This window comes from Papilio machaon, chromosome Z (genome assembly GCF_912999745.1).
Source record: "Papilio machaon chromosome Z, ilPapMach1.1, whole genome shotgun sequence".
Lineage (NCBI taxonomy): Eukaryota > Metazoa > Arthropoda > Insecta > Lepidoptera > Papilionidae > Papilio > Papilio machaon.
Genome location: NC_060016.1, coordinates 2,715,570 through 2,742,828, shown reverse-complemented (window position 1 = coordinate 2,742,828; position 27,259 = coordinate 2,715,570). Strand labels below are relative to the sequence as shown.

Below are 27,259 nucleotides of genomic sequence, written 5' to 3'. Positions count from 1 at the left end.
ATGAGTCGACGGCAGTTAAAGTGTTTAATGTTGGCTGTTCCTAGAGGCTTCCGCATCCTGTCGAGTTATATTGAACGCTTCAGTCTTCAAGAAGTCGACAGTTTTGTATGCGGAGGACGCTTCGGAGGCGGACCAAGATTTACCGTGCACAGACTCAATGGTCTTACGATGCTTATCCTGAAATACATATTGCCATCATGTTTATTCATTTACGTCTATTTTAACCGCAGCGTGATTAAGATAAGAAATATATATTTACAATTTAACGATTTAACTTCAACAATTCATGAATTGATAGGAAATTAGACGTTAAATGATTAATTCAAAGTTCAATGCGAAACCCGCTGATAGGAAGCAAACATTAGATGCAGGTCTTGCGTTCTCACTGCACTAATACATCAACATCTTACTAATATTATTAATGTGAATGTTTGGGTAGATCGATGGATGGATATTTGTTTGAAGGTATCTCCAGAACGGCTCGCCGGATCTTGATGAAATATGGCATAGATGCAGAGCAATATTCTGGAAGATTACTTATAGAATATTTTTAATTCCGCGCGGACTAATTCGCGGGCGACAACTAGTATTAACATAACTATGAAATAAAGATAACCATTTTTTGATATCAATGATAAGTCAAGTCGCAATAACGTTTGCCAATATGTCTCTTTTCGTAATCGTTATTCACTTTCATGGGTGTATCAAAATATGCGCATAAGTAATGCACTTACGTCTCTCCTTGGACTAATAAAACATATTTATCCTTCAAAGTTTCCAGTACATTTTTTTTAGTTTTTCGCAATATATGACATCAGTATTAAATCTTACTTATAAATACAAATCTTTAGATGGATGGATGGATGTTTGTTTGAAGGTACCTCCGGATCGGCTCAACAGATCTTGATGAAATTTGACACGTTACCTACATTTTGACAAAGTTACGGGCGACGGCTAGTTATTAAATAAAAATATAAAAGTTTTCTTACGCCATTTGATGGTGGGCTTGAAGTAGGCAGATCTAAATCCAAATACTGAAGCACATCCGAACGTGGTCTGTCCGAATTGAATTGCATAGCTCTGTGGAGCTGAAATATTTACAAAAACATTAAATATACATTCATGACAACCTATATTATAGCCTGACCAGAGAAATAAAAAACATTGGCGTAATGTCACCCAGTTACGTGTAAACAGTACATGCACATAGCTACACATTTACATGCTCTATTATAGCTCTTCTGAAGACTGTTTGATTACACTACAATCATTACTTGTCGGGTCGAAAAATAAATCCCTTGACTTGACTCAGAAGGTGACGTTATAATCGTAAGAGCCCCATTTCAGAATCTTATATTCTTGGCCAGGCTATAATTTGACATATTACCCTGAAAGCACAAATTTTTCTACCCACTACACAATCATCTCATCTTAAACCTTTCAATGCCAAATCTATTAATTTTATACCTCTGAAGTCAAATCTAGAAATTAAAATAAAAAAATGTAGTTGATGGAATGAATTAGATGAATGCATACCTATTCAAAGCCAGGCACAAAACATATCTCGTGTAACTATCAGCCGAACCGAATAATCAATTTCGAAATGTTTTTGCCAATCTATTTAATTGATTAATATTTTGATGAATTCCATCTAAAATATCGATTATCCTGTTCCACCTTTAATGATATTGCGAACTTCAGAGGTATAAAAATGGCGTCAAATGCAAACATTGCTATAATGGTTAAATATCCCCAAATAACAGATAAGCAATATTTAAAAAACCGCTACAATATGCAACACAATACGCTCAGCTGTATACATACATTTTAATGGTAAGAAAAATGAATAAATTCAACTTTATTCATTCTTGTAACCAATAGATATATTCATATCTATTCCACACGTCTGCTTCATTTAAATAAAGAATAAATTTATGAATCACATAGATTTAGCATAAATTACAAGTTTTATTAATCGTTATTTATGAATATTCATCAATTATATTCATACAATCATTTTAATACATAAGTAATACATATATTTTATAATACACATTTTTAAAATCAACTTAAGAAAGTTTGATTATTCTCTTGTAATAATTCTAGTTCTAAAGTATACTTGTATGTTCTTTTAGATAGCATAGTGGAAATAATAATGTTCAAAAACAAATTATCATCCAGAGGCATGACTATAACTAAACCAGTGATAATAAATAGTGGACTTGTGTGATTTCATAATAATGCAAACATAAAAAATTAAAAAATTTATTGCAATAAAGAAACACTGAAGCAAAATAATAATAACACTACAATCTATAAAGTATTTTTTAATCAGAGAGACTAAAACGGCAATTCGTATGTTGCCAGCTTTTTACACTTCTGAAATAGTGATGTGTCCAGATGTACCACTACTAGTAAAAACGTAAATAAAATCAATATTGCTTTCGTTTCTTCTTTTAAACGTTAAAATACAAATAAATCTTGTATAAATAACTAAATGTCACGGGAAACATATTTTTAAGTAACCAATAATACAATAATTTGTGATTTGTATAGCAATAGTCCTTGTGACATGTCGTTATCACATTATATGTGTGGTAAACAAAATAGGCCTTTTAATTTTTGGTATTTTTAATACTAAACTAAGAGTATTTTAAAGACATCAGTCTTTTCAAGACAGTCTTTTAAAGACATTAGCCATTTAACGATTTTTAAGCAAACTGGTGTCATAGGTACAATACTAAACTGCACAAAAATGCTAACAACACAAATTTGACATTCGCATGTTTCAATTTAGTCTCGCTAAATAAAAAAATAGATTCTATTAAGTACAATTAAAAAATTCGCAACAAATTCAAAATGGCGCTTCAAAACAAATAATAGCTATATAATAAGAAAATGGCAACAACAAGTAATTATATTGATTATATAATATTAAATAAATCTGAAAAAAAAAATAGCCTCTCTCCTCTCATTTTGAAACCTTATCAAAACATAAAAAGAAAAAAAAAGTAATATGAGCCATATAAAAACAGGTACAAAAGCCATTAATAACAGAACTTAACATTAAAAATATAACCTAAACTTCAAAAACAAACAGTGGGTTTCTACTATCGAAAAATACTCTTTTTTTCTAAAAAAAAAAACTGAGAAAACAATATTTTTAATGCAAGTGTTACGTTTGAGTCACAATAACATGCAACATATAAGTATGTTTGCAAAATTCCTGGCTTACAATAGAAAATGCAAAATAGATATTTAGTGAAAATAAACATGATTTTTTTGCTGAAACGACAGCAAGGTAACGGCGAACTTTCTTATGCGCCTTAACCTTTAGGAGGCTAAAGATAATCATAAATTTAAAATAAGGATATTCAAGTTAAAACTAAAATAAAAAGCTTTCCTTCAAAACAATCCAATTATTATTATCTTTTAAATTAATTTTTTTCACTGGCAATACTGCATGTTTATTTTTTTTTTTCAACGGAGTGTACAAGTTAGTATAGTACAAAATTAGTAAATTAACAATTTAGATAATGTTTTTACAAGTAAATAAGGACAGTTGTACAAAAACAGTTATTATAATATTACATATAAGTAACATATTTTTTTTTAGTTTTCCATTTTTTTTAAAGATAAATATTGTAATTTCATCCTGAGCTACTTTATCGTATTTTTAGGAAGTAATGATGATTTAAATTGAGCATAATTTGCATCATTTCCATCCCTTAACAAGTCATAAATTAAAATATAAACATTAATAACAAGAAATAAATCTTAGACATCTGTTATAATTTTCTTTTTAGTCGATTTAATGTCGGATAGCTTTGATGCTTTACCCTTCCAACGAACAGTTTCAACTTGTCTCGGACGCGGTTCAGGTCGCAACGGCCTGGACATTGTTATGTAAATGTCGTCTGGCGGCCTTTGCACAATATTCTGTAGATTGTCCACATATAATTAAATATACTGTTATACTACATTCAATCGGTTCATAAATTCACGTACAATTTAAATTTGCCCTTTCTATATAAATTGACTGACTGACTAACACATAGTCGAAATTATGGGGTCTAGACACTTGAATTTGCTGACAGATTATATACTAGAGGGGCGAGATAAAGTCTTTTACGAAATTCATCCCCTCAAAATTCCCATTTCGTAGGTCAAATTTTTCGGCGCAAACATTGAAAATTGATGATACTCATTACAAATAATGAACTCCATGTTTCGGCTTTTTGCGAAATTATCCTGTAAAGGTCTAATGGAGGGAGAAAAATAAAAAATGTCTTCTAAATTGACTTATAAAATCGTTATTTATATAAAAAGTACATAAATATGTATTACTGGTGTCAATAAATTTATAAATAAAAAAACAATTCTCGTCGCTCATTTGCCCCCTTCTCTTATAAAAAATCTAGTATTGTTGATGTCAAAAATATAAGTAAAAGAAATGAAATTGTCAATAACATTTGCTTTACTTGTGATGATAAAAGATGACTTATGATGAAAGTGCGTGTAAAGCGTATGGTAAGTTTGCCAAATATATAAAAAACTTCGCCGCATACAATAATTTAATAAAATTATTGTGTAATGGGGCTCAAGACAACTCACTATAGTTTGTCTATTTAAAAGGATGATTAGTTTGACAAATGACGCCTATGAAGTATCGATTAATTTTGTATGAGAATTAATGTTGTACTTAATGGAAGGTTGTCATAGTGTCGAATAGTACGTGCACAACGAACTATGAACTATCGAGCATCGGTCTTGTAATAAAATTAATCGAACAAATAAGTATTGTAATTTATATTTTTTGAATGTATTTCGCAGTTATTTGGCTATATATATTATAATTAACTAGGAAAACATTAAATACATTTCTTTCTTGTTTGTCAACACCTCAATATTGGTTTAATATTTTATTTATTTATTTAATTTTGAAAAAGAAAGTAGTAATATAAAAAAAAACAGAATACTTTCGATTGCAAGTTCTATAAGAACAACCATCGAGATTTGAAAATAACCATAAACGATTTTATTTAACCCATCTCTAGAACTGTCAAATGAATTGTCGAACTAATCATTCTTAAATAGACAAACTATAACAAAACCCTAATAACTAATAAAGCAAGGAAAAAATGGAGAAGCTTCTTTTAAGAAAACTACATCTAAGTTATTAAATAACCGAAATTAGGCGAATATGCGTTCCCATGAAAATGAATGTATGAAATAAAAATAATTAACACATCTATTTTATATTAACTAAAATTATGTTAAACATTTAATCTAAACACACAACATTTTAGTACAAGGTAAGGAGCGTGGCATTATTTTACACTCTAGTAAAATTATATAAAATTGAGTCGTTACAACTCTCATTTGCTTATTTTCTAATTTTAACTGAATTATAGCCAATTTGTAAACAATATTTTTTTTACTTTATATATATTCTGTGAATATACTAGAATGATTTAATACAATTTTGAATACCCGATATTTATTCGTATATGCAACTACGGGAAAAAAATGCCACTGAATTTTTAATAAAGATCACCTGTGGTGGAGAGCGGCGAAAGATGCTAACTAGGTTCATGTAAATGTGTTCGCGTCTCTCTTCCTCTAGCTTCCTTTTTCCATGCACCCGGCATTCGAGGACTGCGCTGCTCGACTACACTCGAATACAGGTTGCATAGCAATTATAAGTACAATATATCATCAAGATAAAACTCGCTAGAAGGCGTTTGCAAAAAAATATATTCATTTATATTATAATTTATAGGATGTAAGACAAACTGTGTTTTTATTCACACGACTTTATATTCCTTGTTTTTCCTAAATTAGCTTCACTATACGCAATATTTATGCGCAAAAGGGATTTATGTGTTTTCATTTGTTGAAATATAATTTGTGCTACACAATTCTGTTCAAACTTGAACATTACCACTGCCAGTAAACTGATCGACAAACACAAATAACTTACTATAGTGCACTATTGTTTCCAAAAAGGAGGTTTGCTTTACTTCAACTTTGAGTCTCTTTTCAATTTTATTCTTGTGTTCAGGTGTATTTTTAAGATAATTTGCGATCACCAATCGACCACCAAACATACCATAAAACCATACTTTAATAAGGTTTTATACGCTAGATTTTGTTTTTTTGCAGTCAAATGGAAAAATATATATCCACTACTACGAAAATCGCTGATGTAGTAAAATATAAAACATAAAATGTATAACATAGCATTAAAAAAACCAATTCAAGATTTACGTTTTTATAATCAAAAACTTCAATTGCGAACACAGAAGTGGGCGATTTTAGGCTATTCCTTTCGTATGAATCAAAGACCCTAATTTAATTAAAATATTTAAAGATAATTTCGTGAATGTCGAGTCAGAACATGTTCGGGTATAATACATATCAGTCACCTGTTGTGGTGATGATGAATGCCCGAAGTAATTTGCATTGACGTAAGGGACGCCGACTGGTACAATGTAGACCTTCTTTTCCTCTTTCTTGATCTCTTCGCGTTCATTCGCCGCAGTCATTGACTACACTCGGATACAGTTCTCTTAGTTAATTTACAAAAATTTGTATTGTTTCTTTTAAATTATACTTCTTATACTGCGACTGCTTGGAATGACTTAATTATGTTCTCAAAGTCCTTTAAAAGCAGTTTATGACCGTTTTCACTAAAAAAACCTAATGAATATATACAATGTTAAACTTCATGCATTTAATATTAGTAAGCATTATAAGTGTAGTTCGCGCTTCAGGCATCATAACATTTTAGTGCAAAAGTTGATTAATGCTTAAATATGTACAAATTATCGAAAAATGTGTCATATTAGCGAAAACGGACATTAAATCATCAAATTTTCTGCACAACAATTGAGAGTACCAGTGAATAATTGTATGAATTTGGTTGAGGTATAATAAGTTTTACCTGCATTCCTAGATTGTTGACGTTGCCGATGCTATGGCTGGAGTGGCGAGGCTTCAGTGCGCGGTCCACGGCAGGTGGGCAGGCCACCACAATGTTCGAATACTGCATAGAGTGAATGGAACACGTCAAGTTCACTTTATACATCATAAAGGAAAGAACAATTTTGAAACATTTGAGGGATTACATCTGAATTCCATATCTTTCTTTCACTCACAGAGAAAGAAATGGTTATCAAAAACAACATCTCGGTGTTTTTAATCCAACTACATAACTCAGACCGTCTATACTTAGGACTAGGTAGACAGACATTTGCAAGAGCTCCACGTCTTAGACTGGGACTCTTCTAAGTTCATTTATGTAAAAATATTATTTTTATTTCACTTACCTGGTTGAAACGTTCCTCATCTTCGTCAGTTATCTTTATGGTGGGCACAACTTGCAGGGGAACGGGCGACGGCGGTGTAATAGGTCTCACAGGCGGTGGCACTGGCGCTGGCACCTGCAGTTGCGATGGCACCTGCAGTTGCGAAGGCACCTGCAGTTGCGCTGGAGCCTGCACTTGCGCTGGCACCTGTACTTGTGCTTGCACTTGCACTTGGGCCGGCCTCTGCACTTGCGCTGGCACCTGCACTTGTGCTGGCACTTGCACTTGCGCTGGCCTCTGCACTTGCGCTGGTACTTGTACGTTCGTATTTGTACCCTAAATACAATAACATAGTATTATAATATCAAACCTCTATCTAATCAAGCTAAGATAATCAAATCTATCTTAAATTATTTCAGATTTAAATGAGTAAAATCTTATCAAATAAGGGTAAGTCTTTTGGGCAAAGGTCTACTAACAATATACAACATCTTATGAAGATGTAAATACCAAGTTATCTCTGAAAGTGACTATTGATAGTTTGTATTTCATCCTAGATAATCCATTTATATACTTAGTAAGAAAAAACTCAGACACTGAAAGTCACATTTGGGTCTACCCCAATTTTTTAAGGATTGAAATTTATAACTGCACTGAGTACCACGGTCAAAAATTACTCTAAATTCAGAAGCTATATAATATTCTGACAGTGTTACATATTTTTACTATTAAATTTCATGCATATAAAAAAATATATAAAAAAATACTGTGCATGCATAATTTAATTATTGTGACTTATTTACAATATATACATTAATGTGAACTATGTAATTAAAAGGCACTGGCATATTACATAAATATTTACACATATATATTGCAAGAACATGCCTTAAAGTTTGTGTCTCTCAGGTGTTACTTTTTATAATCAATAAATAGACACTCATTATATTTATGCAGGAATCAACTGTACATGTGAATTAACTGATGTTAAGGGATCGATGTCCTTGGTTATCTAAAACAGGCTAATATCGTACTTCTTATATATGCCGCACTTTAACGGTTAAAAAATAATTATACACTAAAAAATATTTGAGTCATAAAACATGCCTCAGTCATGCTGCGTCGTGGTTGATGACAAATCACCTCGACCAGATGTTGATGCCCAATCTGTATACAAAATATACTTTATATAATAAAAAAAAAACTTTTAACTTCATACACTTAAAGACTTTCTTTCATATTCATAAATATTCCGTATATATAGTACAAATATGTTTAGCAATGGACATGTTGTTTACGTAAATAATTCCAAAATAAAAATCTCAAATTTTTCACATTATAATTGAGGCTACACTTTAAAATTTAAACAATACCTTCCTCGAAATAATTGCGAATGTTTAAATGGATGGATGGATATTTGTTTGATAGTATCTCCGGAACGGTACAACGGATCTTGATGAAATTTGGCATAGATGTAGAACATAGTCTGGAACACATAAGCTAATAATAAAGTTTTTTTTTAATTCAGTGACAGCTAGTATGGAAATATAAAGAACTAAAATGTCTTTGTGACATTTTAGTAAAGATTAGAAAGAAAGAACTAAAGATTTTACAATAGCAGTATTCGAATCATAACACTTAAAATTTTCCGTTGCATTTGAATGCAGTTGCACAATTTATTCTAACCCGTTGATAAACAAAATGTAAATATTAACAAGGATACGAGTTCGCAGTTCACCCTTTTTATGTCAATATTAATATTTATCATGAATCTTTGTTTGTGAAAAGAGTTGTTTTGTTATTGAAAGTAGATCTGCACAAACATTGTATAGGAATATTGAGTGCAGATATATTGAATCGCGGATCCGCACCAATCACCTCTATGTCATTGTTGTGCGCAACATCGAATATGTATTCATGTAAATTTTATACCAAAACATTACCGGTACGTGGTCTGAGACAGTTTCCAATACATGGGTTATATGCATCGTCGGGGACGTTAATTACCTACCCATTTATAGTAAAATGTAGCGATGATCAATATAATTAAGTTTAAAACTTGTCATAGTAACATGTGTTAAATTGTATCTCTTACAGTAAAAGTGTGTTGTTTCCATTCCTAAGCGGGAAGCGAATTTAATTTTTTAACTATTCGCAATATATACTAGGACAAGTATATACTCTATATTATCATAGATTAGTAGTACATGTGTCTGATATAATTATGGACATTCATTAGTACATGATAAAAAAAAATAGTTTTACTGTACAAAATACAGCTAAGCAAATTAATAAGTCATTATTGATTTACTACTCGGGTTAGTCTATTTGTCAGACAAATTAAATCTATGTGCAACATGTTTAATAATATTTACAATTAAGATAGAATGCCTTGGACTCTTCGATAAAGCGTATAAAATTGATCTAAATATTTAATGAAATATGATACAGTGTTTTCAAACTATTGCCTTAAGCTCTAATTTATTAAAGCGAAAAACAGATAAAAAATATTATATACTTACCTCCGGAGGGTTATTACGTTCAGGAGCCCTGTAATCCCTCTGGAAAATACCTCTACTCATTGCCAAAGTCTTAGGTGGTCTCGGAGGTACGGGAGGGCCTGCAACAAAATTAACAATATATAAAAAATCAACTCATTTTAAAAACTATTTATATAAAAATAATTTTATTCATCCAAAGAGGTTGTATTAAAAAAGTTTTAAAATCACATTTAAAACTGTCGTATTTGTATTTTTTTTTTTCTAAAACGTTTAAAAACAGATCATACCGTGATGATATCCGCCATACTTGATGGGGCGAGGCGCGGATTTGGTGAATGTTCTTGCAGCCGCCCAATCTCCTGAAAACGTATACAAACAACACATACAACTAAAAGAAAACAAAAAGAAAAACGTATATTCAATAAATGCAAGATAACTCGCGACAGCTACATATATGACCTGAAAAACCTGCAACCTCACTGAAGATATGCTTCAAGTATTACTGCGTCTGTGATGAGTGAGGTGTCGGAGCCCGAATTCTAGACTTCTTCCCGTCATTTTTAATAAAGAAAAAATAGGAAAGAGAAATTTAACAGGGAAAGACGTAGAAAAAAAAAAGGGAAATAAAATTACGCATCTCATCGTATTTTCACGCCATTATCTCATGATAACTGTTATGTCGCTTAACAGATGAGCGCTAGCTTTTTTATTATTTGCTTGGGTTAAAAAAAAATAAAGAAAAAGTGTAAGACGTACTTATATTAGATTGACTAGCATTTAAAGATTTGCACTCTTCATCGCTGAGATTGGAGTCATTTTCTGAAAACTCCGCATTGTTGGATCTGATATGTGGCTGACTCAAGTACATCTGATTTATCTTACTTGGATCGATTTCATGGGTCCTTCTTGTCCTAATCACAATGTCCTTTGAATCAAAAGTGAATGCCCTCTGTGAATTCTGAAAGATAATATTTTCATCTGTCTTATTTAGTAATTTTAGTACAGTAAAATATTAATTGCCTATCGTCTTTAAACAATCATTCCTATTTCTAGGTATTTTCTTTACTTGAAATCTGTCTAATTATAATTCGTGTTAATGCATATAATTAAAATAATATTTATTTTATTATCAAATATTTTTTATGCAAAATACCCTTACATTTCCTAGCATTTTATTACATTATTTTATTAAATATTATTATAACTTTACCTGTTCACGTACTCCAGTAATGCACTCGGAAATTGGTATGTAAGGATCAATGGTGTCAGGATTCCTTGTGCTCATTTCATAAGCATTTCGATAAGGTTCTGAAAAATGTTTACAATTTTAATAACCTACTTATTCTTAATAAAAATCAAATATATATACTACAAGTATATAACTTCACCTTCCATATTTCATTTCAATACATTTACAGTAAATCATAAACATATTTAAATAATATCTGGAAGTTAAAGGTATATAAATTAAGACGAAAGATATGGTATTTGAAAGTGATAAAAGTAAGACAGTAATTAAAATAGAGAATGATAGGAACAAAGTATAACAGGTGGATGATTTTTTTTTTTTTAGGATGCATGTTTAGTAGAGTTGACAGGCATGTGAAAGATATAGAGCGGATAGATAATGCAGGAAATAGATAGAAATAGGTACCTTAGTGAAATTAAAAAATCTATATATATAAAAGAAAGTCGTGTTAGTTACACTATTTATAACTCAAGAACGACTGAATCGATTTGACTGAAAAATGGTGGGCAGGTAGCTTAGAACCGGGAAACGGACATAGGATAATTTTTACCCCGTTTTCTATTTTTTATTCCGCGCGGACGGAGTCGTGGGTAAAAGCTAGTTGTTGATAAAAGTACTTCTGCCAATTCACAAATTGTACATTACATTGTTACAATGTAATTTCATATTAGGGTTAAATACGCAGTAAGTCCTTGTTATGATCTCATGGTCAAAACAAACAGTTAATGTTCTACTTGTGTTTAAAAAAATTAAATAATGCATTGTGAACTTCAGAGAATGGAAAAAAAATAATCAAATTTGATTTATTGTGAATAGAAACTACGTTTCATTGCTTATATATTAACTTTAAACCAGGAATAGGTATAGAGAGTTAAGTTGGGATAAATTATATATTATTTTAAATATGTAATTTTGAAAGAAATGGAACAATTCTGTTACATTAATTGTAATATTGTTTACTAGACTTCGACCTTACTATGAATAACCGCCCCTAGAATAATATCCGAGCGGCGTATGTTTTTTTTATATAAGAGAAGGGGGCAAACGAGCAGCGGGAACACCAAGGTCATGTGAATCATGTACCTTTTTAAATCCCCATAAAATTTACCATCTTTTATGATACATGATCACTTTTCGGTACAATTTCTTTTGTCACAGCAGGATCCAATGGAAAGTAAATGTTCTTTTGTGAAAATATTTTCAACACCATTCAAAACCAAAAATATCTTGAGGTCTCATCCTCACCGACTAACTCAAAATAAAAAAGTAATCAGTTAAAAAAGATGCTGATGTTTTTCATTTTTCTGGATTTCAGCAACAATTGATAAAAAAAATCTCCAAAAACATTAAATAAACCATAACTTATTAGGGTTTGGCCGTAGGTGGTGTCAATAAAACAATTTTTTTCTGGGGACTACATAACTTAAACCCAATTTTCATTTAATCTGACACTTTCCGGACAACCTGTATAAACATAGTCGATACTTGAAACCATTCTAGACAAAGTAGGTAAAAATCATTATGTTACACTTATAAATATGTGCAACTAGTCAGTTATAACCACATTCTTCTAGTTTCTTGGAAAGCCACCAAACACCAACAAAAGAATTTCATACCTAAAGTACAGGTAATTTTCACATGTTGCTGTAGCATAATTGCTTTATTTAGTAAAGTTTGTGGATGTAATAGTTTAAAGAAATGTCAGCAAAATAATAGCTGTGCTTTATCTATAAAGGTTGCCGCAACCCTGCTTCCTGGAATGTCGGATATATGATATCATACTATATAATTGCATTGAATATTAATCTTTTTATACATAAGTAAAAATGACTATTTGTTAGTGTGCATTCCTACACCAAAGGACAAATTATAGTTTAATATTGGTTGGATGACCAAAAGATGGGTGAAAATGCAAAAATTTAAGGAAAATAAAATGTTTTTGTTTTTAATCAAACTTTTTACTCTAAATTTAATTATATGCTTTTTGAATGAAATATCGCATTAAAAGCCAGGTTCAGGTTGTAAAAAAATTGTTTTAAATGTATGAGAATTTCAAATTTTTAAATAAAAAACATCTAGCACAGTAGTTAGGAAAGCTTAATTCATTTTTCTAAAATCTAAAGGTCTAATTAGGGGTAAAATTAAATATCAAATTACCTATCTAAATTAGGGGATGAAATATTTATATGGAAAAATATTTCTGTGACTAAAAAAAACATTCTTCAAGATCTAAAATTGGACATAAAAGTTGTATATTGACAAAAACATCTTTTCGATAAATAACTTTTTACCTATTTATTTGAAAATTAATACTCCACACAGAAAAAACCGAAGTAGCCAGCTGATGACACTATTTGCAATATTTTTCAAAAAAAAAATTATAAATAGTCTCAATGACAACTTTCCAAAATTTATTCTATTTAAAATAAAACAAAAATGATTTTATATATAATCTTAAAATTATAAACACTTACCTGAATCATCTGATGCATTGTCTTTGGGCTGCAGGCCGCAAACGCTGCAGATAGCATCAACCCACTTGACCATGTCTGCTTCGCAGTCCGCCTCCAAGTGATATGTGCGAGACTGCGTCTGAATTGTAAACACGGAGCCTCGAAGCTTCGGATCTAGAGTCACGTTGTTACTGCGTTCCATATGCAATCCAGCGTCCACCTATCACAAGCAAGTCTGGGTTATGGTAATAATATGAATTAATGAAGGAGATCAACCCTTCTCAAGTCAGATATGAATTATCCAATGTCAGTATTGCACAATGCTTTTCACAAAAACAACTCCGGTGTAGATTAAAATAAAATTTTCAGTATCCAAATGTTATAAATCTTTTTATTATTCTTCCATTGTAACACTAAATATATCAAATGCAAGTTATATTTAAAGGATACTGCTTAGCTATCATTCATGAATTATATTTTTATTAAATGGGCAAAAATTAATAAACAATCAATGATAATAAATTATTTTTACTTTATGTTTTTCACTACATATCTAATAATTTGTGAAATTATTTAATTTGGCAATAAAAAAATTGCTTGTTTTTTTTATTTATTTAGTTGTAGTTTTTTTACTGAATTTTAAAGACATACCTGTTCACACAGGTCTAAGTTGATCGTCCCCTTTAGCCGTCTACAGTTCCGATCGGCATAGTAGTCGAGGAAATACTGACCCGGGAGTTCGCCCGATTGACGCAAAGCAAACCACCTTCTTCGCCATTTCTAATAACAAATACTTATTTTAAAGATAGACGTTTATATGCTTATATTGACCAAATAAAACATTGCTGGGAACACAACCTGGTGCTGCAGATTTTTTCCTAAATAATTGGTAAACATTGTAGTCAACCGAGGAAAGTGCAAGTTGTCAATAAATAAAGAAATTTGACGGTCAAAAATGTCTTACCGTTCTCCAGATTCGTTTAGTTGGTGGTGATTTAGTCAACCAACCCTCAAAAACAATGTTTTTCGACATTGTAGCATTAAAAGCCTATCCTATTAAATGAGTCACAAAATATTTTTTTATGTAAACCAATGATAAACCATACTTCACTTCAAACTTCATCGGAAACGTCGATCAAATCGCTTTGCTTTTACTTGCCACAGATAACAAATTTTATTTGCAAATATAGATTATCAATATATATAACCTGAAGATGACATAATAGTTTTATATATTTTATACGTGTATGAAACAAACGTATTGGGCTTTCTCTGAACTAAGGGAAAGTAAGTTTTTTGTAATAACGCGAACTAAGAAAAAAATTAAAATCTAACAAGGAAATCTGAGCCGATGCGATAGACGCTGCAATCGCGATTAGTCCTGTCAGAAAGCCTGTTGAAACCTACATGGGAATAAAATTGTATAAAATAAAGACATGACTTGACAGCTGCAGTACGATAAGACAGGAAAAGACGATAACTAAGGACGAAAATCATCTTGTGATTGTGACACTTTTTTGAATTTGAAAGGGGGGCGCTAGTGGGCTGTCATAAATTAGTTTGACTTATGCCCTGATCAAATATCCTTGTCAGCCTAAAAAAAATACAAAACAAGACGAGGCAGCTAAATATACCTCCAGACTCCAGGAGGTCAGTAATGGAGCACGAAGTTATGACGAAAGAAGGCTGGAAGTGAAGATCCATCCTTCCTTCCAGCCTTCCTCCGAGACCTCCTTACCGATAACTATCATATTTTCTCACTTCACGTGGTAACATTTTACATTGGTTCATTGTCAAACCTTTTGTGATTGCTATTCGTTACATTCAAAATATTTTTGCTCCTTTATCCATTTATAAAATCTCTTTTATATATTTATATAGTTTAGGTACTTATTAAATTTCATACGGAAATAAACTCATTGTCATGACATATTAATAACTTTTCTAGATAAATATCCAACTTCAAAATTATAATAAACATGCCTTCTTAAACATATTATTCGCAGGTTATTTACAAATTTAAAAAATCCAAATCTATTGACATGGAGAATACTCATCCAAGCGAGCCTCACAGCAATGTTCACAAATTTAGTGGATATCATCCTGACAAGTAAGCTCAATTCCAATCTGTTATTCGTTGAGAATTGGATGAATGGATATTCTATTGTGGCAAAGTGCAATTCTCAACTCTCGTAGATTTGGTGACCGATAGGCGATAGGTATAAAGACACTAGCTGTCTGACTGATGACTCCGTCCGCGCGAATTAAAAAAAAAACTTAATAGGGGTAAGAAAAAAAGATGTTGGCCGATTCTCAGACCTACTCAATATGCTCACAAAATTTCATGAGAATCGGTCGAGTCGTTTCGGAGGAGTACGGGAACGAACATTGTGACACGAGAATTTTATAAGATAAGGATTCACCTAATGATAATCACCTTGGATATGTGCATGGCTAGAAGTCAATAGAATGACTCAGGAATAGTAGGCTTATAAGAAAAGGAGCCTTCGGACCGATGATTATGACGTTTGTCATAACTCAGTTCACTTCTTTTGACCGATTAATCCCTCTTGTTTGGAAAGTTTATTTTCAGTTTCTTTGAACTTTTCCTTACTGCGACATATCAACTAGTTCGATATAACAAAAAGTAAATGTGTGAAATTTTGAGCTAAGCTAGCAAGCTTGAGTTTTCGGTACCATGAGTTTTTTGGGTACTCTTTCTAACACCGCACGAAAGTTTACATTTGTTTTGTATTTTTAATATATTAACCAATTTTTTACCGTTGCAGATATGATCTTACCGGAATTTCCTTAACAGTTCGCACAGACGAAAGTTTAACTCCTCAGAGACCACCATGTTTAACACAAAGAACCGTTGGAATGTATCTTCGGCCGTTGACAAGAGAACTCGATGAAGTGGCACCAAAGTTATTTTAACAATATATTACTCTGTTCCGATCATAATACTCCTAATTTGTTGTTAATGTAACTCTTAAATCAGTATCATTACATTACATGTAAAAGTTTCTACTAATTTTAACATATTTGACAATAACGACACGAAGGCGCTTGTTGCAAATATTTGTGCTAAGCTCACACAGCTTTTGTGAATAACCGCCTTTTTGAATCAATTCTTAACAAAGGTAATTTTGCCTCAATATTTTTAACAGGCCTTATATTGATGATTTATCGAATATAGTAATCGATAAAATGCTGCAGAAGGATAAAGCATTTTGGGTTGACAAGCCAGGTGCGAATGCTTACACACTCCATGATGCTTATTACAACTACGAAATGACGACCGAAAGGATCAAACCACGTACGTTTTTAACAATTCTTGAAGGTTGAGCATCAGCAATTAGTTTGAAAAACTGTATAAAATGTTCCCACGATAAATGTTCACGAATGCACACGTCATGTCGAAAGTGAACTCAACTGCAAAACTGATATCCATGTATTATTTACACAAGAAGTAACTTTAATTAATTGATTAGCAATTAAATAATTCATAAACATTTAATTTAAGTTTATTTAAAAGTACAACAGATAAAAATATTAGCATTTATTGCTTCACGACCTAAACCTAGACACAGATATTCCATTCAAAACTTAGTCTAGAATCTAGATGTGATAGTTTGTATTATATCATTTTATTACAGACCATCAGGACGTTTTTCCTCATGCTTATAGTTACGATCTCGATTGCGTGAAGTATCGTCGCCTCCATGCTTGCGACGGCTTTAAATCAAGCAGTCAAGAAAACACGGTTAATAAAATTTATCACTAGTTATTCCGAATTAATGAATACTAGCGTTGACTTTTAAGAGACAGGATCTAGTAAACGCGTGCTTTGACTAAATTCAAAGTATACACTGGTTATTTATATATTTCTCTTTTCCGACTTTTATGTACTTTTTTTTTTATAATTCTTAAGAGATTGATAATAGTTTTGTACGTAAAAAGTTATAGTAATAATCCAAATGTGTAACTATATTTTACTTTAACAAATGTACCTATAGAAACCGGCCGTTGCATATTGTCGGGACTGCAAGGGCGGTGAAACAAAAGAAAGTCAATCTGGCATTGACAACAACGATATAACTTTAGGCAGATGGAGACAATATCCAAACCTAAACACCAAGTTACCTCCCGAGAAAGTTCAAGAACTAATGGATGAGTATGATTTTATGCAACTAGCTGTCACTTAATTAGTAGCCTTTGTGTTTTTTCAGCCTATCTCAATACCAAATTAAATCGAAATCCGCTGAGCCATATTGGAGATACCTTCTAACAAACATCCATCCACGTAAACAATACATTAGCAGTTATAATATTAGTAAGATTTTTTATTGTGAAATTCCATATATATAGGTATATATTTATCAATTTTATAAAATTCTCGTGTCACAGTTTTCGTCACCGTACTCCTCCGAAACGGCTTGACCGAATCTCATGAAATTTTGTGAGCATATTCAGTAGGTCTGAGAATCGGCCAACATCTATTTTTCATAACCCCCCTTCCATTTTTTAACTGCGCGCGGACGGAGTCGCGGGCGACAGCTAGTATATAAATAACAGTGATGACTACGTGTCAATACAAGTGTCACGGCAGTAGAAAAATAAGAAATTAGAACCCAACTGATAGAACATAAAAATAAAATAGAACAGTTATTTGCGATCGACAAATAGGGTTTCTGTCATAAGTATTATTTTTTTTGATGTGCGTGGCATCACATCACTTCCTTTTAAGCCGACTTCAAAATGAAGGAGATTATATCAAAACAATTCCTTTTAACGAAACCATTGGTAACACAGCTCTACAAAAAAAAAAGTTTTTTTTGTTGCCCTGAATATCATCGCAAATTTTTACGTCTTCAAGTGCCCATATTACGAATATATTCATGAAAGTTCTCAATGTGTTCGTATTTTCATGATTTTTGCATATCTTATATTTTACACTATGGACCAGTGTAATCAAAGTAATGAAATTGAAACGATTGAAAGATAATTAAAGTCGGCAAATGACTTTAATTTCTTCAATTGAATTAACTTAGTATATTTTTCAGAGTCGGCAGACCGTTCAAACACGAAGCTTGCAACTGGTACTATAGAAAATACCCAACCAGAAAATTCGATGGAATTCTACGAAGATTTTCAAAATAAAACAATTCTAACAATAATCATTCATTATTCCAAATTTTGTGTCTATAAAGCTGGTATGAACTCCAAACGTAATAAAATTACAAACATAACTTTGTGATTTTTTTTATCAATTAATATCCATGGAACTATTCCTTTAAGAAAGCGCTAAGTACCACTATTGTATTTGCTATAACACAAACTCGGGTAATAGAATACTGCTAGTAGTAAAATGTAGCATTTTCTAATTTTGCTACAAACTAATTTTCGAGTTCGCCTTTATTGACAATGAAATTCACAGTTTAATACGTAATATAGTTGTGTGAGTAATTTTCACTACGAGTGTAGCAACAAGTGGTACCGCTACGACTGTAGCATTGTTCCGAAACACAATCCACGGTATACTGAGTTTTCTTTTATCATACACTAAGTTCTGAGATTCTTCCGTTTTCTGTACTTATGTATGTATGTATATTTGCTGATAGAAGTAATCGCTACACCAACGCTACTCTCACCGGGGCCAGAAAGTTTCTATACGCTTTGAGTCTATAAAAAAAATTACGTCAAAAACTAATGTCAACAATGCGCCAATTCTTCTTTTGTTAAAAACTATTTCTGTCAAAATTTTAAGTATGCTTGTAAAATCTTAAAAAAATAATTATAATAAACTTCCCATCCCCTGTATAAGATGGCACAAAAAGACGATAGCCTCTTCCTCCTTGAGGTATTGATAGACAAAATTGTATTATCAAAAGTTCCATGTTTCACTGATAAGGATTTTAGAACTTGTGTAAGCATCGAATGCCCATCGGTAGAAACTCTCGAGATTTGTGACGATGAGACGGGAACTAATGTGGCGAGAAGTGACGGACCCTTCGTGAAAACTTTCAATAGCGGAAAATCATGTTTGTTCTCTCTTAAAGAAGATCAGATCAGTAAAGCCATGTCTAAATTTCCGATTAATGTATCAGTTTTTCAATCTCTGCCTTGCGGATGTTTACCTTCTAAAGTTGTACTAGGAGAATGTGTCATTGATATGACCAAAGAATTTGTTGAATCTCGTAATAAATATCTAGAAGATCCCAGTAACGTTAGTTACCAAGCTTTGAAGGACTCGTTTAAGATAGTCAGCAAAGATCAGGTTGAAGCAGGAGAAATCATAATGTTTTTACGCATATCTTGTTTTGGAAAATTAATTGTGACAAAGTTCCAAGGCACAGGTGCATCAAATGCTAAATCAAGTGGAGCTTCAGCTTCAGTAGATCGTTCATGTCTGCCTCAAAGAGAATATCAGTCCGCTCAAGATCCTTGTGTTTGCGGAAGTAAAAGATATCTAGGAGGTGGAAGTGGACCTTCTTGTACTGTAAGCGGGGCGGCAACCGGCGGAGTATGCCCACCAGGTAATGTTTTATTAATAAAAAAATAAATAATTTTGACGTATTTGAAGTATTATTTTAATGATAAAATAAAATGAAATTATGCTACAGCGCGGGACCCGTTCAATAGTATGCCGTGTGAAGAACCTGACGACCCTTGCTTTTGTTCCGGGCCAAAATCACCAACAAAGCAAAAAATGATATGCAGAAACACCGACCAATATTGTTTACACGTACCTAAAGGTGAGACCATATTTATGTAAACTTGTAATTATAAATATGAAGAAATGCGCTTAAGTTTCCTTAGCTTCGTGTGAAATAGCTTTATGCAACTATGTTAAGTGTACTCCAAGTTGCCTTAGTTAAAATTTCTTGGTGACCAGGTCGCAGTAAACAATTTGAAGAAATCGGAACTAATTTGGGTGGTAACGAACTAAAAATTAAAGTGCCAGCTACTTCTGCTATTATAAAGAAGATAAGTCAAACACATTGCTCAATGCAAAGACCGTATACTGAAAATAAAAATGAAGGACCATGCCAAGCTCCATGTGGGAAAAACCAGATTAGCTTAACTATGCCAAGTGAAGCGATATGTTGTAACGGGGCCCAACCTGCTAATACACAATTTACTTGTACTACTGAAGGTTGTGTCCAGGCCTCCAAACATGGCCAGGCAGCATTAGCACGTGGTGACACCAAACAACCAAACGTATTAACAAGCCAAAATAAGAACACTTTTGTTTTAAAAGTAGCCAAAACTGCTAATTTAGGAGACAGGAAATGCAAATTGGAATTTGAATTAGTAACACCCAAAGGACTTGACAAAAAACCTCCTGTATTAAAAGCAAATGCTCGAATACAATCCGATCCAGACTGCGACTGTTGTATAGGTCGATTAAAAAAGACTAAGGGAAAAAAGAAGTCAACTTAAAAAGTGTTCCAAAAATGTATTTTTGTCATTTACAGAAAGCTATTTGTTTTAATTGATAATTTTAGGTTATTTAAATCTGATCGTCTGTTATCGTCTTTGTGCCTCTATTACTGTAACATTGTCAGTTGTTAAATTGTGCAGATTGCTGCCCTCCGGGTAACAAGATAGTTTTCCAATTGCCAATGGATTCCTGCAACACGGGACACAAACATCGAGCTCACTTCAACTTCACATCAGATGGAGTCGGGGATATCGCTAGGGAAGAACCGGGCCAATTAGTGCCTCACACTTCACCAGATTACCACGGAGTTGTCTACGATTTCCCTAGCCAAGTGATTAAGATGCGTGTCTCCAAAATTGTAGAAATGCCAGGACGTAAATCAAAACTAGAGTATCAATTTGTAACACCTATCGTGAATCAGGAAACCGTCATACCGGTGAGCGATACTCGTACCACCCAATGCGTTCCGCGCTCATGTCCTGGATGTTGTAATACAAGGTGTACTTAGATAATTTATGTATTTTAACCTGTGTTTCCGTGCATACAATATAAAGAAATTTAAATCTAACTAATGTTTTTTTATTGTAGTCACGCTCTGTAACTCTAGAGCTACGCTTGAGGTATATAATACTAATAATGTGCCTTGTTTCTTATTAATATAACCCACATATCCATTCATAAATTTTATTCTTAGTAATTTACAATAATCTCACAAACGACATATTTTTTTATGTAAAATTCTAAATAAATAAACATTAAGTCCAAAAACTATTTTCTGCTTTTTCCCTTTCATAAATATAAATATATCATTACAACAAATTAAGTTTAAAAGGAATAATACAATCAATATAATAAGATGTACCATGAAAAGGAAACATTCACCGTAAATTAAAATCTCGTCTCAGGTACTTCGCTGCATGAGCCGTTTGGTGAAGAAAACATAGGGATAGATAACCGTAACCTTCAAAGCGAAATAGAACTAGCAGTTCTAAACTTGTTTAAAAATAATATGAAGATGGATCAACAGAGTGAAGACACGTCAAATAGTGAAAGTTACCAATGGCTGACGAATACAAGTAACACGGAGGAAGTGAAAAAATCAAATACAGGTACAGCTGATTTATTTTCGAATAGTTCCATCTGTACTGTGAGCGCAATAAGATCGAAAAATAGAAGTGTTTCTTTTGCAAAAACCATTGACTATTTCTGGAACTCACAAAACCAAGCCATTCGTTTGACTGCAAAAAAATCCAATACGCTCAATGAAACAGAGAATGTTTTATTCGGGAAAACTGAGACAACGGTCTATATGACTTTGTTAGAAGACTACACTCGTCAACAAAGTACTGGCACACAAGCTACTGGTTCCATTAATAAATGTCTACAATTCAACAGTAACAAAATAATTCCCACAATAACCTGTGCAAATAACAACGGTAAACGTTCCAGTACAAATTTATTATATCTTAACAACAGAAATGCTATTCCAAGTCATATCCGAAACCAAAGCATATATTTTTTTGGTAAGAAAAAAGATGGAGTTAAATTAAATAAGGGGATGGGAAGTCAAGATTCAGTGAAAAGAAGTCAACATAAGTGCACACCGACAGCCGTTTCGACACAAGCCTGTGCTTCTAAAAGCTGCGTGTCGATGCAAACGAATAAAATTAAAGAAAATAATTCAGCCACAGGTCCGAAATCAGTTACTATTAAAACTAATTCTCTAAAACCGTGTCCTGCACTCGGAACGGTCAAAGGCGATATGATGGCTACTGTATCCCACATCAAAATAGCACCTACGCAACCGTGTCCTGTGCATGGTAAAGATCCGTGTCAAGGTCCTAGTTGTATTGCTGCTTCAACTCAAGAAGAACAAGGTACAGTAAAAGTATCTACAGTAAGCAATCCACGCCGCGGTGTATTCGAATTGGTGATTCGTAAAATGACTGGCGCACCGCTGGCGAGAAATGAATTGATGTTAGAGTGGACACCTCCACCGTGCCGCACTCCATCTTGCGCAGTTCCCGGCTCTTGTCTCGGACCACAAAACAAGCCATCATCGTGTCGGCAGTCGAAATATAAAATCATAACTTGTAGACCATCATCGTGTAGACCGAAACATACCAATAAAATTTACAAACGTCCTTGCAGCCCAACACCTGTTCCTATATGCCCGGGATTACCTTGCAAGAGATGTTGTAGGACATCGTGTTGCGGAAAATCGTGCCGCTCCACTCCGACTTGCTTACCAGTAATAACCTGTTCACCAGATCCATCTCCATGTGTAAGCCCATGTCCACCCTCGCCTCTTTCCAAAAATCCTTGCAGGTCCCCATGCAGTTCTCCCTGTTTGCGACCTTGTCCCGTAGGGCGTAAGCGTCCAAAGCGTGCGCGAAGTCACCCCCGAATTAAAGCCCACCCTAAACGAATTTCACCATGTCTTAACAAAACCAAAGTCTGTCCAGTACTGCGCTGCAAAAGTATATTTATGCCTTGCGTTAGATGCTGTAATGTAGTAGCCTGCTACCCGCGTAGAATTTGCTCATTGACACCATGCAAACCTTTGATGACTTGCAGAAGCGACTGTTCTATTAAATGCCGAGACTAATCATTAAATTAAGATCACCTAATTGTATATAATTTGAATTTTGTGAATAATAATAATAATAATAATTGAAGCTGAAAATTAAAAATATATTTTCTTATATTAATTTTAAAGGCAATAAAAACAATGATAATTCTATTTTTGTTTCACTGTGCGAGCTACGTTTGGGTGTATATTACATTAACTTTTTACACATATTTGTGTGGGTTGTAAATTGTACTATTAAAAAAGAATAAGAAACATAGAAAGTACTTATAATCAAAAAAAGATTACAATCTTAAAATATTAGATTCTTACTTGTGTCTACAAAAGCGACTTTGGTTATTTTGATTTGTTTATTAGGTAATTCAAAATGTCATCCACTAAAGTAAAAAATCATTAATTGATATTAGCGGATGGATAAAAAATATTTAATCAACGGTTGAAAATTTGACCAAGACATAGACAAAAAGTGAACTGGATCAGTGGATGAGGGCGACAGGACACGATCGTCGCGATGATACTCGACGACCTGCGGTTCAACAGTGAGTTCATTGGTAATATTCAGTTCGCAATTGAATTTGCGCAACACTAGATATACATATTAACTGTGGCCTAATATGTCTGCCATTTATATATATCTATATATTCTATATATTTATATATTCTATGATTTAACAACACAACAATAGACAAATGTTAAGTTTTAATCTTCTGTTCTTAATCTTTGTAAATTTAAATAGAGCAATAATGTTCCATTTATTGGTTCGATGGTTTCCTTTGCTTAATGATTTGACAACTGTGTTTTATAATAAATTTTCTAAATCGTCAGTATTTTAAATATAAGCATTAATGGCAGGCAAAATTGAACAAAAGGATTCGAAGGGGACTCAAATGAAGGGAAAGATCAAGTTTGAAAGAAAACCTTGCCCTTGGTTATGTGACTTGGTACCAGTGAATGTGCCTTCTCCGGGGCAGGCACAAGCTGTACTACATCCCAGAAAGGATGTTTTTGTTTTGAAGGTCCACAAAACGTTTTATAAATTTAACTTTTTTATATTAACCCATTTGATCTTCTATGGAGCCTTAAGCACATAATTCTTTTAAACGTTAAGAAACAGCTGTTTTATCTTTCTTTATTAAATCTTTACTATAACGGCGCAATAACTCATCTAAACAATGCGCCGATACTTAAATAAAATTGAAAATAATCCTGTAAATCCAATAAACATACATATATTTCTAGGTAGCTAAAGTTGGAGCAAACGGAGACCGCCGTTGTAAATTGGAACTTGAATTAGTGACCCCTAAAGGTCCTCAAAAAAAAGCGCCCTGCCGAATAGAGACGCGAGAAACTCAGTGTGACCCTGAGTGCGAACCATGTGGTTGTATGAAAACAAACAAGCGAAAGAAATAAAATCTAACCATAGGAAAGTACATTTGAAACTATTGACGCTTATCATATAAAATACTTATTGGGTTTAGAGAATTAAGTACAAATTTATTTCATAAATCAGACAAACAATATAGAAAAGATAAAACATCCAAAAATCAAAAATGTCATAATTTCAATACGTGTCATAATCACAACTTAAACGTTGAAAGGAGAAAATTAAACAGATCCAGACATCATAATACGTATGGCTATCGATTATAATTTATTTCACTTATAACTAGAATAAAGAAAATCCACAAAAAACTGAGAGAATATATATACCAAAACAAAATTAAACACTCTTTCAAAATATACCATCTGTAATTAGTTGTATTAACAATGGTGCTAGCCCAGCATCTGACTGTCGTCGTGAATCATATCTTACAGCACTTAGCATAACCCTCGAGCTTATTTAGAATGGACAGTAACAATAAGAAAAGTAAGTTGTTTCAGTCATTTATGATACTGTAAACATCTTTTCTGACCATCTATTTGATGTTTATGACGCGCATTAGCACCTACGATATTACACGAATGAATAAACTTTGAATCAATAACTTTTGCATGTAGTCATCTGCATATATTATGAATGTTTATCTCACGTTAGAAGAAAGCTCTTGTCAAATTAATTATGTAGAGACACATGCACAGTGGAGCGGACACAAGAATATTCTCTATATAAAATGAAATGCAATTTCTTTGTTAATGTTAGAGTTTAAAGTAATCAATATATTTTCTGAGATTTCTATAAAATTAAGAAACAATTTGAAACTATAATAAATTGCGTAAGTACTAAACTAAAAGGAATTGCTACGTCGTTTAGATACTCGTACAAAAAGTAACTCGTCTACCTGAAATGTTATAATTTTTTCACACTTGTTATTCCCGAATAAATTTGTGTATTGGAAGCAGACATCACCTGAGTTATAATGCGACGTGCATAGGCAAGGGCACCTTGACCTGACAATGAAACGTCGCAATAAGAGAATAAATGTTCAATAATGTTCCCGGGTCCCGACGGGAAAAACAAAGGGATGGGACCGAATACAATCTCGTTCGATTTATTGATATAAAAGTGAAAAAGTTCTGTAACTTCTAATGTATTTAGCAGATAATTATAAAACTTTTGCGATGTGTTTTGGTACGTTGAGGTACGCGATAGTTTCTTAGTTAAAAAGGTAAGACATAAGACACTTATGAAAGTGAGTTTTTGGTATTTAGTCTAACTAATGGTCGCACATTAGTCAAAATTCAACCATAATTCAATCAAAGGATATTTTTATTTTTGATTATAAGATAGGTAAAAAGGAGTATTATATATTTGTAATTTGAATCGGTAAATTACCGAATAAACTTGATTGAATTTCCTTTCTTTACTCTTATATTTTGTAAATACGCAGTAACAGTTGTTTGAATTAAAGGTTACTTCACTAAAACTGAAAATTAAAAGCAAACATTGCCGTAGGTCATGGTTTATTTATTGAGAAAAACGTGTTGAATAAAAAGTCGATTTGATATGCAACCGGATTGCGCACTTCAGGTAAAGCGATATACATTTACATGAGACTGCAGTGTTACAGCTACCTATTACATCGCTCCGCATAAACTATAGTTTTCAATTGCCTAAACAATTCGTCATACAAAATATGATCTCTTGTTTAAAAAATAGAGGCAACAGTATGTTTTTTACAGGCGTACCAGAAGTGAAAACACAGGGTGTTACCCGATGGACCAATGGTAAACACCGATATACATGGTAAGAGAAACGGTCTGATAATGTCCTTATACAAGTGATGTATTTAAGTAGGCACAAAAAAGCGCTTACCAAATTCCGCAGTTACAAAATATTATCGACATCGGCATAATTCCAATGCACTCGCGGAGACATACATTTCCAGAGAGATCTTTAATTTCAGCGGACTTGAGGCAGATCGCATTATGCGCTTAGCCGTAACAGCATAAAAAATAAGTTTTTTTTATTTTTTTATTTTATTACCAAAATACAATTTTACAATAAAAATACTACAATTAATTAACGCTATATAAACCGCAGTGGTTTGTCACTAGCGCTAAAGTGACCATCTTGCGTACATAAATAATGTTTTAGCTTAAACATTAAGCGTTTTTTGGTGTTATGCATTTTACCAAATTGGGGGTAGAATGCATAACACCAAAAAACATTAAAAGTAATATTAAACTTCTCAATCGCTCAGCTTTATCAAACGTACTAAGAAAAAGCACTAATATGAAGTAAAAAGAAAGTGAAATAGATACGAAAAA

At 32.7% G+C, this 27,259-nt stretch overlaps 4 protein-coding genes across 4 annotated transcripts; 3 read left to right on the top strand and 1 right to left on the bottom strand.

The window, feature by feature from the left end:
• Positions 1-14,640, bottom strand: LOC106719857. The gene is made up of 13 exons (XM_045686095.1): positions 14,478-14,640; positions 14,165-14,293; positions 13,535-13,733; positions 11,022-11,119; positions 10,568-10,769; positions 10,099-10,170; positions 9,833-9,930; positions 8,388-8,477; positions 7,332-7,646; positions 6,947-7,048; positions 6,429-6,551; positions 990-1,088; positions 1-177 (listed from the first exon to the last, which is right to left on the bottom strand). Exons 1-13 carry the CDS (start codon positions 14,544-14,546, stop codon positions 25-27), a joined length of 1,749 nt encoding a protein of 582 aa, XP_045542051.1. The 5' UTR covers positions 14,547-14,640; the 3' UTR covers positions 1-24.
• An 894-nt stretch (positions 14,641-15,534) lies between these two features.
• Positions 15,535-18,676, top strand: LOC106719749. Its single transcript, XM_045686094.1, has 6 exons — positions 15,535-15,623; positions 16,303-16,440; positions 16,684-16,832; positions 17,173-17,279; positions 17,533-17,690; positions 18,580-18,676. Exons 1-6 carry the CDS (start codon positions 15,556-15,558, stop codon positions 18,674-18,676), a joined length of 717 nt encoding a protein of 238 aa, XP_045542050.1. The 5' UTR covers positions 15,535-15,555.
• A 654-nt stretch (positions 18,677-19,330) lies between these two features.
• LOC106719924 lies at positions 19,331-23,581 on the top strand. The gene is made up of 3 exons (XM_014514411.2): positions 19,331-20,052; positions 20,140-20,271; positions 21,866-23,581. The coding sequence occupies exons 1-3, from the start codon at positions 19,341-19,343 to the stop codon at positions 23,566-23,568; spliced, it is 2,547 nt and encodes an 848-aa protein (XP_014369897.2). The 5' UTR covers positions 19,331-19,340; the 3' UTR covers positions 23,569-23,581.
• Positions 23,582-24,385: 804 nt separating this feature from the next.
• On the top strand, positions 24,386-24,970 carry LOC106719971. Its single transcript, XM_014514465.2, has 2 exons — positions 24,386-24,567; positions 24,791-24,970. The coding sequence occupies exons 1-2, from the start codon at positions 24,397-24,399 to the stop codon at positions 24,959-24,961; spliced, it is 342 nt and encodes a 113-aa protein (XP_014369951.2). The 5' UTR covers positions 24,386-24,396; the 3' UTR covers positions 24,962-24,970.
• The last annotated feature ends 2,289 nt before the right edge of the window (positions 24,971-27,259 follow it).